The sequence below is a fragment of the Mesoplodon mirus genome (genome assembly GCF_964341445.2).
Source record: "Mesoplodon mirus genome assembly, chromosome: 8".
In the NCBI taxonomy this organism is placed as follows: domain Eukaryota; kingdom Metazoa; phylum Chordata; class Mammalia; order Artiodactyla; family Ziphiidae; genus Mesoplodon; species Mesoplodon mirus.
The window spans coordinates 92694285-92711483 of NC_138984.1; the positions used below are offsets into that span (position 1 = coordinate 92694285).

General features: G+C 36.8%; 1 protein-coding gene across 1 annotated transcript in view; it reads right to left on the reverse strand.

Moving 5' to 3' along the window:
- LOC309809376 (titin) overlaps nt 1-17199 on the reverse strand; it is a 299194-nt gene that overhangs the window by 157713 nt on the left and 124282 nt on the right. Inside the window, exons 101-120 of the mRNA XM_082630429.1 lie at nt 16900-17160; nt 14615-14824; nt 14331-14408; nt 14202-14228; nt 13731-13790; nt 13338-13421; nt 11107-11181; nt 10044-10097; nt 8543-8947; nt 8016-8078; nt 7585-7656; nt 7343-7420; nt 6674-6763; nt 6365-6445; nt 4199-4282; nt 1430-1534; nt 1126-1206; nt 898-978; nt 643-726; nt 298-399 (exon numbers count right to left, since the gene is read on the reverse strand). Of these exons, the coding sequence (XP_082486555.1) occupies nt 298-399; nt 643-726; nt 898-978; nt 1126-1206; nt 1430-1534; nt 4199-4282; nt 6365-6445; nt 6674-6763; nt 7343-7420; nt 7585-7656; nt 8016-8078; nt 8543-8947; nt 10044-10097; nt 11107-11181; nt 13338-13421; nt 13731-13790; nt 14202-14228; nt 14331-14408; nt 14615-14824; nt 16900-17160 (2175 nt within the window). The remainder of the gene's footprint in view (nt 1-297; nt 400-642; nt 727-897; nt 979-1125; nt 1207-1429; nt 1535-4198; nt 4283-6364; nt 6446-6673; nt 6764-7342; nt 7421-7584; nt 7657-8015; nt 8079-8542; nt 8948-10043; nt 10098-11106; nt 11182-13337; nt 13422-13730; nt 13791-14201; nt 14229-14330; nt 14409-14614; nt 14825-16899; nt 17161-17199) is intronic.

Consider the following 17199-nt stretch of genomic DNA (forward strand, 5'->3'; position numbering starts at 1 on the left):
GCTTCTTCATTACAAGAAGGAGAGAGCTGAGTTCAGATGAGGGGACAGTACAGCGCAAGACTGAGAAGAATATTCAGATTATGCCCAAATGAGGCCACTTTCACAATTACCACATGTTCAGCACCCCACTCACCCTCTTAGAATGACTCAGGACCAATGCAGACACAAAACATTCAGTCTCAGAGGCTACAACAGACACTGATAAGAACAACTTCTAAAGTAAACTATGTGGTAAGAAGAAAAGACTTGGAGGAAACACACGCAAACTCATTTCTCCCCTCACTTCTGATTATATACCTTCGTGCCGCACGACCTCCACTCTTTGAGGAACTGCAACGGATGGTTTTTCTTCACCAACAAATCTTTTTTCCTCTACGACAGTTTTCTTAGAAACTTCAGCTTTAAGAAAGGATTAAAGTTGAAGCTTAGAAACCAAGAACCTTAACAATTTTCTCTCCCTGAAGTTTGGGGAAGATTTGCACAGTACACCACTTTCACTAGCAAATTACATAACGTATCACGAGTATATACACACAAAAATTCTATCCAAGAGAGACAAAGGGTCAGTACAAGAAGACACCAGATAGGAGAAAGAATCCACCAGCTAAAAGATTTTTGTCAGAGGCTTGAGACAAATCCTACCTCGGGGAGGAGGGGCTTTCTTAGCAGCAGGAACTGGCACGGGAACTTTCTCCTCAGGGACAGGTTTCTTAGGCAGAGCGGGCACTTTAAAAACATTGTGCGCCTTTTAGAACTTCAGTGTTATCTCATTGAAGACCATCACAAAACACAGACACACACTCATGATGCACATATACCACAAGACTAACAAAATCATTGTTTGCCTAGGAACATAATATTATAAAGACGGTTCTTGGAAAGATGGAGAGACAATACCTTTTGGTGGTGGAACTTCTTCCTCTTTCCAAGGAACAGGTCTTTTTTCTTCAGGAACTTTCTTCTTTGGTATTTCTGGCACTTAAAGGATAGTATTTGATTTAAAAATACTCAGAAAGGCAAAGTTAATGAGCAACATAGAACTTGCAGGCCCATTAAAGAAGATATGCAATTAAAGAAGCTTGAGGGGAAAGACAAGGTTATTTTGTGGAAATGGGATGAGGTTACCTGCTGGTGGTGGAGATTCCTCCCTTTCAGTGACGATGGTTATTTTTTCTTCTGCGACAACCCTCTTCTGTACTTCAGGAACTTGAAAAGACATTAATTTTTAGAGTTAACTTTATATTTTCCAAAGTAGCTAATGGACAGATATTTTGTAAGAAAGTAGGCAGGTGGACAGACACTTTTGTTGAATTCTTACACCATAAAACATTCATTTTGAGTGAAACAAACTAAATTAGATAATTAATCACAAAAATGTTTTATACTCAAGACCTAAAAACGGGCTTCCTTACTAAACAAGTCATTGTACCTTTAGCTGGTGGAGCTTCCTTTTTCTTTGCAACAGGAACAGAAATCTTTTCTTCAGGGACAGGTATCTTTTCTTCAGCGACAGGTTTCCTGAGCACCTCTGGGACTTAAAGTTTTTAAAATAGAACGTTAGTTCAGCCATATGTCACTTTTATGAATGGATATAGGCACACACACACAAATCTTTACGTAGTTTACTAATGTTATAGGTTTTCTATGCATCGGCAAAATAATGCACAAAATTAAACTATAGTTTTCTAAAGGTCACATGTGGTAAATGTCCCAAGTAATGTTACAGAGGCATTTAGGAGATTAAAAATGAATTATATACACAGAAGGATGTGCACAGAATTCATTCTTTCTTTATATATTGGTATGCTTTTGATAAAAACAAATTAGTCCAACATTGTAAAGCAATTATACTCCAATAAAAATACCAAATTACTCAGTAATTATATAAACAATATAGAGTGTGGATATAGTATATAGAAAAATCCCTTTACTCTTTGTATTGAGAAATGGAATCCATAATAACAATGGGTATACTTTATCTAAGACTATCTTAGACTAAGATGTCATTAGAATGGTTTCATCTATATCATTATTATTATTTTTCTATTTCTCTTCTGAATGTTTTTTCTTTTTTGGTGCACCTGTAGCATCTATAAAACTCAGGAAACACTCTTTAGCTAGGGTAGCCCTCTCAGTATGACATCTGTGTGTCAGTGACTTTGGGGAGTTCTGTGTGCAAAATTTTGTGGGTATGTATATATGTGCTTTTCTCTAAAAGGCTCCATAGTTTTCAATAGGGTCTATGACCCAAAGAAGGTTTACAATGGGTTTAATTTACCTATTTTAAGTGTTGATGATGTTGAATTTTTAAGTGGCTGGTGTAGTTCTAACAGCATGCATTATCAGTAGTAATTTTTTCCATTTTAAATAAGATACTGGCAATTTTTTTGAACATCTGCACCTCTACACTTGCATTTGCAATATCTTGATGTAGTTATACAGATACACATTCATACATGTATATATTATGTTATGTATACATGGGATGTTTATACATACATGTTACTAAGTGTATTTATTTTCATGTATAAATGAGACATGCCTCTGGGTCTCCTCCAGGAGTGACCAAGAGGCTTTGGTATTAGTACTGGTTTTAGTAATATAACCTTTTTATTATAATCATATTTTATTTTCATATAATCATTATATTTTAATGATTAGATAATCAGAAATCATTCTTAAAAATCATTTGGTTAAAAAAAAGACCCTAAAGAAATAAAAACTCTGATTTGAAAAGATACATGCACCACAGTGTTTACAGCAGCATTATTTACAATTGCCAAGATATAGAAGCAACCTAAGTGTCCATCAACAGACGAATGGATAAAGAAGATGTGGTATATATTTACAATGGAATACTACTCAGCCATAAAGAAGAATGAAGTGCTGCCATTTGCAAATACATGGATGGACTTGGAGGGTATTAGGCTAAGTGAAATAAGTCAGAGAGTGACAAGTACTGTATAATATCACTTACATGTAGAATCTAAAAAATACAACAAACTAGTGAACATAACAAAAAAGAAGCATACTCACAGATATAGAGAACAAGTTAGTGGTTACCAGTGGGGAGAGGTAAGTAGGGAGGAGCAGTAGGGGATTAAGAGGTACAAACTGTTAGGTATAAAATAAGCTACAAGGATATATTGTACAACAGAATACAGCCAATATTCTATAATAACTATAAATGGAGTATAACCTTTAAAAATTGTGAATCACTATATTGTACACCTGTAAGTTATATAATATTGCGCAACAACTGTACTTCAATTTAAAAAAAAAGAATAAAAGAAAAAGACCCAGAATTCTGAAACAGCCAAGAGTTTGAGAAAGAGAGAAGCAGATTTGATTAAGGAAGAAAATGGAAACACTGAGAAATCAGGCAAAAGAGAACACTTCTTAAAATGTATGAGCCTGCTTTCTCCTAAGCTGGATGATACTGGATCTCTCTATAACTGACCAGATGTGTGCAGTTTGTTACTTCATTGCCTCTATAAAGTAGTGTCTTTTATCACTACAACCCCCAAAACCAACCAAATCCAAAAAATTAAAGCAAGAATTAGCACATTTGAATCCAAACATCGCTATATGAAAGGTCCCTTGACTCACTAATTAGATAATTGCAACATTTATGGCAATGTCAATGTTCAGTTAATATCTCAAGAAACATGGTGAAAGTAAATGCCAAAAGTTGATGTTTCCAACTATTTAAGGGTAGGCATTATTGACTTTTCAGAAGAGTGGCAGTTCCCAGAAGCACTGTGTACATCTTTACCCCATTACCATTCAGTTCTGCCAAACACCCTCCTGTTAGTCTTTGTATCTTGTCATAACTCATGAAAGTTTTTTTTTCTTATTAAGAAAAAGTCACATAGTTGAGGGCTGAAAGAGTTTTTCCTAGAAACATGCCCTGTAGAAAATGAGTTTCATAAATATTTCTTCTTTCTCTAGGAGAGGGAAGATATTAAAAATTTAAGACAGCAGTTTGATATAGTTACTTTTTAAAAGTAACTTTTTTTAATGTTCAGTATCACAAATAATGTATGTCGAGTGTAGCCCCCGAAGCTGACAAATAAATGAAAAACACAAGGGGCATGTAAAAGACACAAAGTAGACAGCAGAGTAAGTACGAAGACTGTATAAAACAAAGCACTGGCATTTGGGGCAAAGGGTCAGCCTGTGATCAGTTCTGGTGTACCTTTGGGGGGAGCGGCAGGTTCCTTCTTAGGCACAGGAACTGGCTTTTTCTCCTCTGGCACAGGTTTCTTGGGAACTTCAGGAACTTTAAAGACACCATTGTTGAAACAATTGAGAACTCTAGCCTCCTTGTGAGACATTTAAGATTACATTAAAGCATAAATCCTCAGTAAGAGTGTAAGAATTTAAGAAGTAATTTAATATCAAGCATGTAACTTGTGATGAAAATACACGCTAAATACATCAATACCATACAGACATTACATATATTACACGAAGTGGACAAAGACCCTATCAGCATGGTCTGGAGTCTAAAGTATTATTGACATTTGTGTAACATATTACCACAAGTTAATGAAATCAACATACACAGAATTAAAATATATTACAAATGGTTTACAGATACTATCTCATTAACACACAGAGCCAATAGAAAAAGGTACAAGAAGACAGACATTAAGAAATTTTTTTCAAAAATATGATTCTACCTTTGGCTGGTAGGGGTTCCACCTTTTTAGGAAGGTGGGGAACAGGGACTACTTCCTCTGAGACTGGTTTCTTGGGTGGCTCAGGGACTTTAAAAAAAAAAGGGTCGATTTTGAGAAATTGTGCATTTTGACAAGGCATATGTTGTTGCAAGACTTAAAGAGTAGACATTCTGGTTTTATACCAATTGAATGCAAGAAAATTACGTGTTAATCAAGGATTAAGGGCAATGAACTAGTGGCTAATTAGAAAATGTGACTGTTACTCTTTTTTTTTTTTTTTTTTTTTTTTTTTTTGCGGTACGCGGGCCTCTCACTGTTGCGGCCTCTCCCGTTGCGGAGCACAGGCTCCGGACGCACAGGCCCAGCGGCCATGGCTCACGGGCCCAGCCGCTCCGCGGCATGTGGGATCCTCCCAGACCAGGGCACAAACCCATTTCCCCTGCATCGGCAGGCGGACTCTCAACCACTGCGCCACCAGGGAAGCTCTTGTTACTCATTTTTAACTGAAGGAACCTCCACTTTCCTAGAAACAGGTAGGAGCACCCCTTCCTCAGAGGTGCCAGTGTCTGTTCCTCAGACACCAGTTTTAGAAATTTTACTTTTATAAAGCTGCAGCATTAGAACAACTGCATTCAATTATCTTAAATAATTTTTGTATCCTAAATGCTTAACAATTTGACTGGGTGTAGGAGAGGGTCGGTGGAGGGAGGGGAGCCCTAATTTGTAGCCACTGCCAGTTTCCAAGTTCCAGCCTCTGTGGTGGTGCAAATACGTGCATCCTGGCTACCAACGATGATGTCATTGTCTCGGAGTTGGGAAGGGATGAGAAGTAGCGCCTAATTATCCACTATTTCCACAACACAGAGGCCATCAACATAACCTCAGAAACATAGATAATAGTAAAATAGGAAAATAGTAATGAGTTTTGAGCATTTATTGCCATAGTTTTAAATATAACTTATTTAATTTTATATAATTTAACTTTTAATCATGGAGGCGTTAAATGCTGGGTAGCAAAATTCCTGAAAATTTAACCATCAGCTCTGGTGAGTGGGTATGAGCTGGCTCCAGGACACTGTATTTCTTTTCTTAATAGATTTAATTAATTAATTAATTAATTTTTGGCTGTGTTGGGTCTTCATTGCTGTGCACAGGCTTTCTCTAGTTGCAGCGAGCGGGGGCTACTCTTCGTTGCGGTGCGCGGGCTTCTCATTGCGGTGGCATCTCCTGTTGCGGAGCATGGGCTCTAGGTGCATGGGCTTCAGTAGTTGTGGCTCGCAGGCTCTAGAGCGCAGGCTCAGTAGTTGTGGCGCACGGGCTTAGTTGCTCCACGGCATGTGGGATCTTCCCGGACCAGGGCTTGAACCCGTGTCCTCTGCACTGGCAGGTGGATGCTTAACCACTGCGCCACCAGGGAAGCCCCCAGGACACTATTTCTTTTTCTAAACAGCTGGCCACTAGATTGTAAACTCCATGAAGCAGGGAACAGAGCCTCCAGGAATTGTCATTCCTCTCTCCAAAACCCTCCTCATGGTCTTCTCATCTCCCTATGATGTCATTTGCACATAGTGGCTATAGGTCTGTGGACTGTGACTAAATTTATTATTTAATATTATCATATTCAGATATTTACTTTGGAACTTTTGAAAGATTTTAAACTTAGAATAAATCACTAATACCTTTAGGTGGAGGCTCAATCTTTTTGGAAACAGCAACGTGAATTTTCTCTTCGGTAACAGTTTTCTTTTGTACCTCAGGGACTTTAAAAAATGTACATTTTAGTTCATGGTATGCCATACTATGGGTGGTATTGCAATTTACAAAGAATATTGAAATACAAATTAAAACAGACAAATGTGAAATGAAAAGATGACAAAGATTCACAAGGAGACAGAGGTATCTACATAATCACAAATTAGATAAGAAGAGGGATAAAAATCCATCTCAAGCCCTTCCATTTGAGCCCCATATTCAAATTTGCCTTATACCTGTGACTGACACCTCCTCCTCCTCTGTGTGAGAAGCAAAGAACATCTTTTCTTCTGAAATAACCATCTTCTTTGTATGTACAGCAGGTACTTTAAAGAGAGTATTTCACATTAGTATTTCTTTTTCCAGTTCAAGACATTAGATCAAATACATGGCTTGTTTAGACACAGAATGAGTGGGTTAATATGATAGCTTGAGAACAAACTCAGTATTGACAAGAAAACAAATCACGTTTTGATCTATAGGGACAAACAATTCATGCAGCCTTTATCAAACATTATTAAATGGGAATCAAATAGACACAACTTCTTCACACGTGATGTGGTGCTTTCCCAAATCCATTAGGGTTTATTCATATAAATGAGGGGATGAGGAATATTATATGGAATGGAATGCATGGCACAGTAAAGTTAGAAGACTACTGATTAAACACAAATCCTTCTTTAATTAAAAAAAATTATGTAATTTAAAGTGATACTAAAAACAAAGATAATGTTATTATTTACTTAAATTATATAAATGTGTAACATAAAATGTATATAATATATATAATATGTCTTTATTTTGGTGATTTCAGATTTGTGAGTTGTTCAGTAATATATGTATACATAGTCATACACATAAATAAAAATGTTTAAAACTTGTAGCTGAAAGACAAAGATGTATACCTTTCACTTCAATAACTTCTTCCTGCACTGGAGTCCGAGAAGGTTTTTGTGGAACAATCTTCTTTGAAACTTCGGGTACTTAAAAATATGTACAAATATATTTGTATTGTGAAGAATATTGCTTTGCACAAAATTTTAAAATATCTTAGTTTAGATGACTATATAAATAACTAACATGTGACTATATATCAGTAAACAATTACTTGTGCACATGGTACTAGAAATGTTTTAAATGATAATACCTTTGGTGACTTGAACTTCTTCCATTCTTCGAGAAGTCTTTTCAATTTTTTCAACTACGGGCTTCTTTACAACTGCAAGCATTTTAAAAAAATTGCAGTACTTTTAGAATTTCTATTAAAATAGTCTCTCTCTTTTTCTCTCATTTTTTAAAGAGAGACAAGTTTGTTGCACTGAACTTTAAGTACAAGCCTCTGTACTTCAAGTATTTTGGTTATTTTTTATATTTACCACAACAATCTTTTTATCATCATTTTACATTTGAATTAAATGAAGTAGGTAGGTATTCTTAGAAAAAAAATCACTGATACAATGAAGCTTCCAGAAGAAGTTGTGCCTATTGGATTGAACTGGTGATTCATACATTTTTGCCCAGCAAGCCATGATAATGACGTCAATGATGTGATCTATATAAATAATTCCAATTACATACCTTTAGGAGGTGGCACTTCTTTCTTTTCCGGTACTTTTGCTGGAATTTTCCTCTCACGTGATTCTTTAACAAAAACACAGTAATAAGGGGTGCTTGAATAGGTTAAGTTCTAATAGATTGTATCAATTGGCAAATGATATAAGTTAAGAATCATATACAACTGTGTAAATGATTGTATTTGGGATCTTTATTGCTAACAGGATTACTCATGCTGGATTTAGAAGCAGGATCAAGCAGAGATGCAGTGAGGCAGTGAAACTAAAACTTGAACCTCTGCATTAGAAAAGAGCACTTGGAATTCAGTCTTAGTAATATGATTAAATGATTCAACGTACAATGTCAAAGCATGAAAGTAACTCTGAAGAAAATGATGCTTTTAAAGATTCTAAAGATGTCTAACTTTAAAAAATAGAAAAATCATTTCATCTGTTTCATATCCATTGTAAATCAGGTTAATAACCTTGAAAATATAAAGAACTGAGCAAAAAATGAGGAAAAGAGACAGAAGTCACCCAGTTAATACATACCTTCATAAGCTTCCTTTTGAACTTGGACGACTTCTCTTTCTTGGGAAGTCTCCTCCCACTCTTCTTCCCCTTCCTCGTAACCTTCTTCCCTTTCATAGTATTCTTGCCCTTCTTCAAAATCTTCTTCCCATTCCTCATGAACTTCCCTTTTAGCTTCTACCTGGGTCTCTTCATAGTCTTCATCTGGTTCCTCATAGTAAGGTTCTTCATATGGCTCCGTGTATGGTTCTACCTCTAGTTCGTCATAAGGTTCTTCCAAAGAGTCTATGTGAACTTTCTTCTCCTCGTAGACTGCTTCCTTTTTCTCATACACAGCTTCTTTCTCTTTCTGAACCTCTTTCTTTCTGGTTATGGTCATTATTTTCACTTCTTCAGCCTTGGAGGATACATCAATCACTTCAGGAGCTAAAATAAATAAATTAATTAATTTAAAAAGATAATATGAACATGTTAATTATATCCATACAAGTACTTCACGAAATGAAAGTCTATGTAGTCAAGCAATATCAGTATCTGAGATCTCAGCCTTATATTGATCATTTACGTTTTCTTTGGGTTGGTTCTGTTTAAATTTTTGTTGATTATGGAACACAGTCAGGAGGGTCAAGAGACACTCTACTCTTAACCTGAGGATTTTTCTGGTGTGAACAACATGGCATTCAGTAAATATTATCGAATGAACACATCTTCCATTGTTTCATGGGCACTCCAGTTTGTAAAACCCTTTTTCCCCCCATGGAATATCTTAATATTTGATCATTTTGTGGAATTTATTTTTAATATTTCTGCAGTTACTTAAATTCCAAACTATTCTTTCAAAAACAGTACTAATTTTATTTATTTATTTATTATTTATTTATTTTTTTGTGGTACGCGGGCCTCTCACCGTTGTGGCCTCTCCCGTTGCGGAGCACAGGCTCCAGACACACAGGCTCAGCGGCTATGGCTCACGGGCCCAGCCACTCCGCAGCATGTGGGATCTTCCCGGACCGGGGCACGAACCTGCGTCCCCTGCATTGGCAGGTGGACTCTCAACCACTGCGCCACCAGAGAAGCCCAACAGTACTAATTTTAAAGCTATATTTTTGACTGTCGAATATAACTTTTTAGTCAATTTGATAAAGATAATATTTAAAATCATGTAACCAAATCAATTAGTTGCTTTCATATGACAACTTTAAAGATATTAAGGCTAACATTATTCATATGATCCTTAACATTTGTGTTAGCTACAGTTGAAACAATAAGGGATCCCCTCCCTTTCTAGCCTCCACCACTTCTTTCCCTGAGTCCACCGCACTGAGGCTGCATAAACATTTGCCTGGGTTTTTCTTTCCTGGAACTAGACCAGTATGAAGTAGCCATCATTTCCACTGCTAGTTTTACTGTAGCAGAGGAGACTCTACAACTTTATAATAAGTTGGAAGCCTGATACATAAAATAAGAATACCACGCAGAGGTGCAAATCTCAGAAATAAATAGAATAAAATATTTCATTTACCTTCTGCTGGAATTAAGGCAGTAGGAGGTGGGGGTTTCTTGGCAACCTCTGGAACTTTGAAAACATAAAATACATGTTTATCTTTAGACTATAAGTTTTTTAATGCTTACTAATCCTGTATACCCTTGTAAGCCATTTGTATGATCTGTGACTACTACCCATATATCAAATGCTTTTATAAGATCCAAATTTAGCTCACCAGAAACGCTACGCAATGCCTTGTTAATGAAAACGCAGGAAGGCTGAAGTTTTATTCTAGTTTATGTTGATTCAAAACAATTTAAATTAACATGAAACATAAAGAGAATATTCAGTATGTCTGATGCTAAAAATAATGCATGTTTAATTTTTTCAGTGATTAACAATAAAGTTTGGGAAATAGCCATGCTTTTTTGAGATTTTTCTTATTCTATAACATCTCACAAATGACCACAAAAAAAAAAGTCTCAGTGAATCGTGCCCTATGCTCCTGGATTCTCCTTTTTTTAGGAGGTTGCTGTACTTTAATCTTAGCCAGATGGATAAAACTATTTGCTTAAATTTAGTTACATCATCTTCTTCCTAAAAATTTTCCAGGATATAATAAAAATTTAAAGTAACTAAATTGATCCCCCTGCAAAAAGTATTTTTTTTTTTCCCTGCAAGTATTGACATTTAGCTCAGGTGAACCAGGAAGGGTGCTGAGTTGGGCTGGAGTGGCCACTTAAAATTAGTGCCAGCCCTTGACCTTCTGTTGGTGTGACTTGATCAAGACCAGCTGTTGGACCAGAGGGCAGTACCTTCTTTAAATCACTATCCAGAGATAATGAGAACTCTCTGGTGTTGCCATTGGGTGCCATGTGTAGACACAGGCACAGGAGGATAGGGGAGGAAAAAAAGGGGAAAAGAAAGAAAGTTGAGAGAAAGTGAGGACTGAATCAAAGAAGAGGGTGAGGGTGAGTAAAGGAAGAGGTACCATTTTGTGAATTCACACTCTTAACCTTCCTCTATCCTCCACTATTTGGGATTTAAATTTTTAACTAAGAGAAAAGCAGTAAGACTGAATTTTGATTAATTATAATACCTTTAGGTGGTGGTGCCTCCTCTTTGGGCTTTGCGACAACTTTTTTAGCATCTTTCTTCACAGCTTTTTTGGTCACTAAAAAATGAGATGTCAGATGTAAATTTTACTAAAATATTTTCATGAAACTGGGAGGTTTACTGAATTTTTTTTTAAATTTATTTTATTTATTTATTTTTGGCTGCATTGGGTCTTCATTGCTGTGCAAAGGCTTTCTCTAGCTGTGGTGCTCAGGCTTCTCCTTGTGGTGGCTTCTCTTATTGAGGAGCACGGGCTCTAGGCCCGTGGGCTCAGTAGTTGCAGCACATGGGCATAACTGCGCCACAGTATGTGGGATCTTCCAGGACCAGGGATTGAACCCATGTCCCCTGCATTGGCAGGCAGATTCTTAACCACTGCACCACAAGGTAAGTCCTGAAATATTTTTTAAAAAAATATGTTTTGATGGTAACAAGAGATTCTGCACATTATTGCAAGATATCTGTTTCAGATAGATCTTGGACTAGAAAACAGAACAATTGTTTTGGAGGGAGATAGAATATGAAGGGTGATCTTACATCTTCACTGATTTTATGCCTGCTTAAAGTTTTCAAACATCTAGAGTAGACCCAAGTGATATCATAAATAGAAGAGGTACACCTTTTCATCTTCATTTCACTTAGGTAAGAACACCTTATATTTTTCAGGAAAAAGAATAACAAGTGAATTAGTAAAATTAAAGTCCCACCTATGCTATATTGTGGAAGTTTTCTTTTGTCATTTCTGACATTATACCTTGATCCTGGCCCCTGACCGTAACTTGATTATGGGCTCCTAGTATTCATGAATAAATAACACTCTTGAATTTTTAAAATATGATTTAATTTCTCAAGTTTCCCAGTGGGCACTCAAACTTAAGTCATCTTGACACTAACACTCAAATCATTCATTAAGATAAATTATTATTCCTGACAACAAATATAAGTGGAAATCTATTTTATGATTTTTGATTCTTATTCATTTTTGCTATCATAAGTAGGTGAAATATAGTTAATTATGTTCATATAAATTATAAAAATGCCTTTCTTTGTTATTGAGATTGTAGTAGTCATAAAACTGGAAGTGTTTTTTTTTTTTAACTGAATTTCCCCTGAGGCTGGCTGAAAACTAGCTCAAGCTTTTGACACCAATTGTAGTAGATATTAGGGAACTAGCATGTCAAACCATGGAAACTACTACAGTAATGGTGGCTTGACTTTGGAAAAATGTGACTTTGACATGCAGAATTTTTTCCTGATGATGCTGGGAGAATTCTGACAGCAATTCTGAACTCCCCAGAACTCTAGAAAGTCCCAGGCAGTCTGTTGATTGATTAGTCGAGCAGTTTGGGGGCACAAATAGTACAATTTATCTACTGAAATATCTGAGAAGGACAATTTCCTGGCACACTCATGAGGTTATTGGAGAGCTCTTTCCTTAGCTTAAAAAAATAAATTAAAAATATCAAAGATAGGGCTTCCCTGGTGGCACAGTGGTTGAGAATCCACCTGCCAATGCAGGGGACACGGGTTCAGGCCCTGGTCCAGGAAGATCCCACATGCCGCAGAGCAACTAAGCCTGTGCGCTACAACTACTGAAGCCTGTGCTCTAGAGCCCGAGCTCTGCAACAAGAGAAGCCACAACAATGAGAAGCCCCCACTCTCCGCAACTAGAGAAAGCCCGTGTGCAGCAATGAAGACCCAACAACAAAGACCCAATGCAGCCAAAAATAAATAAATTAATTAAAAAAAAATCAAAGATATTCTAAATCATATTTTTATAACAAAATAGTGAATTTTAGCGTAGTTAACAGTGTAATTGGGAAAAAACACAATCTATAATTTTAAATCTGACTATACACTAGTATTTTTTATTTCTATAAGCTTCACTAGAATTTGACTGTATTATTTTATTGCTTTATGTAGTAGTTAGGAAAATATGAAATGTGAAATCAGTTTGCCATTAATGCTTAAGTGATTCCTTTAAAATAAAATACTTTAATATTAAGCATCATATTTGTTTTTTTTTCTGATGATTTTCAGACTTTTAGGCACATTTCTTACATATTTAGTTAATACTTAAAGAGCATATCATTTACATTTTGAAAGGCAGTTCAAACTGCTGACCACTAGAGGGCCAACATGTTGCATTAAACGACATTTTCCAGGTCTGTAATAGTTCTATATTTTGACATTTAGGTAGATAACATATAATACCTTCAATACGTTTTGCTGGTGGTTTCTTTTCTTCAGGTGATGGTAGCAACAGGGGGATGGGAGGAACCGCCGTAGGAGGAATTTCTGAAGAAAATAAATGCCATCATAAGTAACATAGTTTAGTTTCTTATTTTGTGTGAAATATGATGAAAAGTCTCATGCATTTCTTTCAGTACTTCAAAGGTGATATAGCAGCAATTCAACAATCAGAACAAACAAAATTAGCATCTATTTATAATTGTAACTACTCTTTTGCTTTGATTTTTAATTACACAGTGAAGAATATGATGAGAAAGAATTTGTTCTTGCTGTATGCTATGGTTTGGCATTGGTAAGTTCCTAGTGGTAGGATACTGCAGCTTCAAGCCCAGGGGTCATGGTGCTGGATCTTACCTTCTGGTGGTACTGCTCTGATAGGCATGGTTGGAATTGGAACTCTGGAGTCAGGAATATCTGAAAAGGGACATTTAATGATAATAAGCAACGAGAGACTGAAAACACAGATATTTATTAGACAACTAAGATGTGTTTGATTGTCAGGCATTTCCAACAGCAGAATTTAACATATAGAAACAAAGATATTAAGATTCTTTTGTAGGCAGCCACACATGCAAATTTATTCCCTGTGAAAATTTGTTCTACGGCCAAACTTGATCCTAGATATCAGCTGAATGTGACCTCATTATCTCTAATTTCCCAAACTCACAAAGCCTAACATTGGTATTATTTTACTGAAAATAATTTTATTGAATAATATTTTACTGAAAAAAAGAAATAATATTTTTAGACATGTTAGTTTGGCTTCTATCATTTACAAAATTACACTGAATGTATTGTAAGGATTGATTCTTTTTTTTAACTTACCAGGAGGCTTCATCTCAAGTTTGATTTCTGCAAAAGAAAAAAAATGATATTTTTTAAAATTTAGAATTGTCTTGGCAGGCTACTTTGTTTCCAAGATTGCACTGTGATTTGAATGGGGTGTTTTCTGACCTTTAGTTGTTAAGTACAGCTCTGCTGTGCTTCTTGCTTCACCTCTGGGCTCCAGTCGAGCAATTACTGAATAGACACCTAAGGAAAACATCATGAAACGTTTGTTTTCTGATATGTTTGTAAATAATGCTTCTTTACTTAAATATAGTATTTATTTATATTCCTCTTTCCTAAAAAAGTAATCTAGATAGAACTACAGAGTATAAGCATAAACTAGAGTAGAAATAAATAAAACAGACAAAGTTGAAATTATATAGTCACAGGGACACTGTCAATTAAGTTACCTTCGTCATCTGGGGTCACGTTGTGGATGGTCATATAATGGCAGCGACCGTCATTCCTGAAGTTGTATTTCTGGCTCTCGGTCAGCTCTGTTGGTCCTTTGTACCACGTTACAATGGCGTCATCGAAGGACACTTCGCACTCGAAGGTGGCAGACTGATGCTCACTCACCACAATGTTCTGTATGCGCTTCGTAAACTGAATTGGTTCAGCTGTTTAAGTACAAAAAGAGTTCAAATTTAGATTGTTTGGGGAGGAATTTCTTTCACTGTGCTTTCCCCACAGATGTTTAAAGTCTCTTATCTTTTTATCTGATTGGAAAATAGCAGAAAAAGGCTGAACAGATAAAACAAGAAGAAAGTGCACTTCTTCGCATCAGTAACAAAAAATTATCCCAATACTTAAGTGTATTCCTACAGGATCAATGTGGGAAAGTTTAAAGAAATCCCTGAAAGTCCTTACAATATTTACATGAAGGCAATAGTCAAGGGTGCTTATAACCCAAAAGTAAAATTTAAACTTTAAAAATGTTAGTGAGGGCTTCCCTGGTGGTGCGGTGGTTGAGAGTCCGCCTGCTGATGCAGGGGACACGGGTTCGTGCCCCAGTCCGGGAGGATCCCTGTGCCGCGGAGCAGCTGGGCCCGTGAGCCATGGCTGCTGAGCCTGCGCGTCTGGAGCCTGTGCTCCGCAACGGGAGAGGCCACAACAGTGAGAGGCCCGTGCACCGCAAAAAATAAAATAATTTAAAAAATAAAAAAATGTTAGTGAAATGGGGGCTTCAAAATAAAGGGCACATAAACTTAAATTTTTACTGTACACTTCTCATTCCCCTTTGAAATTCTTTCTTTCCTCTGTAAAATAATTCTGCTATTCAGGATCTAGAATTGTTTATTTTTTGGCTTGTATAACTTTCCCTGTTAAAATAATTTCAAACTCAGTAGGAAATCTGCACTTCTAAATTTCAAAGGATTCATTTTGAAGAGTTCTGAAACCTGCTTTGTAAGCACACGTGGGCAGGCATGAAGTCCACCCACTGGGAAAGGCAGGGTATGTAGCAAGAGAATAGGCTGGCGTGGAGGTCCTTCTGCAAAATTTTATCTGGAAGGCTGGAATTCAACGTACTGCAGTATCATGAATAGCTTAGATGTCATATGTACTCTGGTGAGCTTTTCTTTGAAGGATCATATAAAAGGAGGCAATTATTTAAAAAATGATAAGTGGTTTCAACTGGATCCTTTAAATGAAAAAAGATTTAAAATTTCTGAACTTTAAAATACAACCAGGCCTTGATATCCACTGTAAAGCAAGTCAGAGATGTTGAAATGCTTATGTAAATAAGTCACATAGTTATTTCAACAGCTATAAATGGCAACGCCTAGAAGTAGAGCCCATGATTAGAGCCAAATGTTGCTGAATACAGTCTAAAGGTGTAGGTCTTTAGGAAATAAATATTGTTGCTCCTAAGTCCTAGGATTCCACTTCATTTCAGAGATTCAGAGGTTGGAATATGATTTTCCTATGAAATAATTATTTTTGAAAAATAGCTGCTAATCACACATCACATATGTTGTTAATTTTATCTATAAAGTTTCATACAGATAGAGTCAAATTGATTCCTGTAAACAAAATGTCAGCTCCTAGCCAAGATCCTCAAGATACATAGCCATGAAATCTGGTCCTTTCTAAGATTTATCTCTAAAATTCAAAATCATAGCTGTGAGAATTATGGCATTTAACAGAACTGTAAAAAATTACTGAATTTAGCATAATTATGAAATTTAACAGAAATAAGTGTTAGAAAGTCAAGTCATGGTTTAGACTGAAATCTACTTCAGGTCAAAAAGAACTATGGGGCTTCCCTGGTGGCGCAGTGGTTGAGAGTCCGCCTGCCGATGCAGGGGACATGGGTTCGTGCCCCCGTCTGGGAGGATCCCACATGCCGCGGAGCGGCTGGGTCCGTGGGCCATGGCCGCTGGGCCTGCACGTCCGGAGCCTGTGCTCCGCAACGGGAGAGGCCACAGCAGTGAGAGGCCCGCGTACCGCAAAAAAAAAAATTAAAAAAAAAAAAAAAAAAAAGAACTATGTAACAGAATCAGCACTTATGTGAATACTTCCGTTTTGATTTCAAATGGATTTTGAGACGTGAGCAAATGCTATGAGTACGTATGTTGGTAAATGAGACCACACAGCGCTTTAAGATACATGTGATGGCAGGGTTGCAGGGGTCCTGCACAACATTTGCCACTGACTGACGCTGTGATAACTCCAGCCACAGTCTTTCACCCACCTTCAATTCTGAGCTCCGCTGAAGTTTCAAGGTCTTCGTATTTGCAGGTGTACTGACCCTGGTCCTCTGCTCGAACATCTGCAATGGTCAGCTTATGGACTTTGTGCTCCACTTCTGTTTTATATCTACCTTGGGGTTTAAGGATTCTGCCATTTCTGAACCATTCAGATTTTACATTTGGCATAGAAAACTGGCAAGTCATGGTACAAGTCTGGCCTTCTTTCAAAGTAACATCCTGAAGATGCCGTTCCCAGGCAGGCTCTGTGGGTATGATACAATATACATTTTGTACAGTATCAC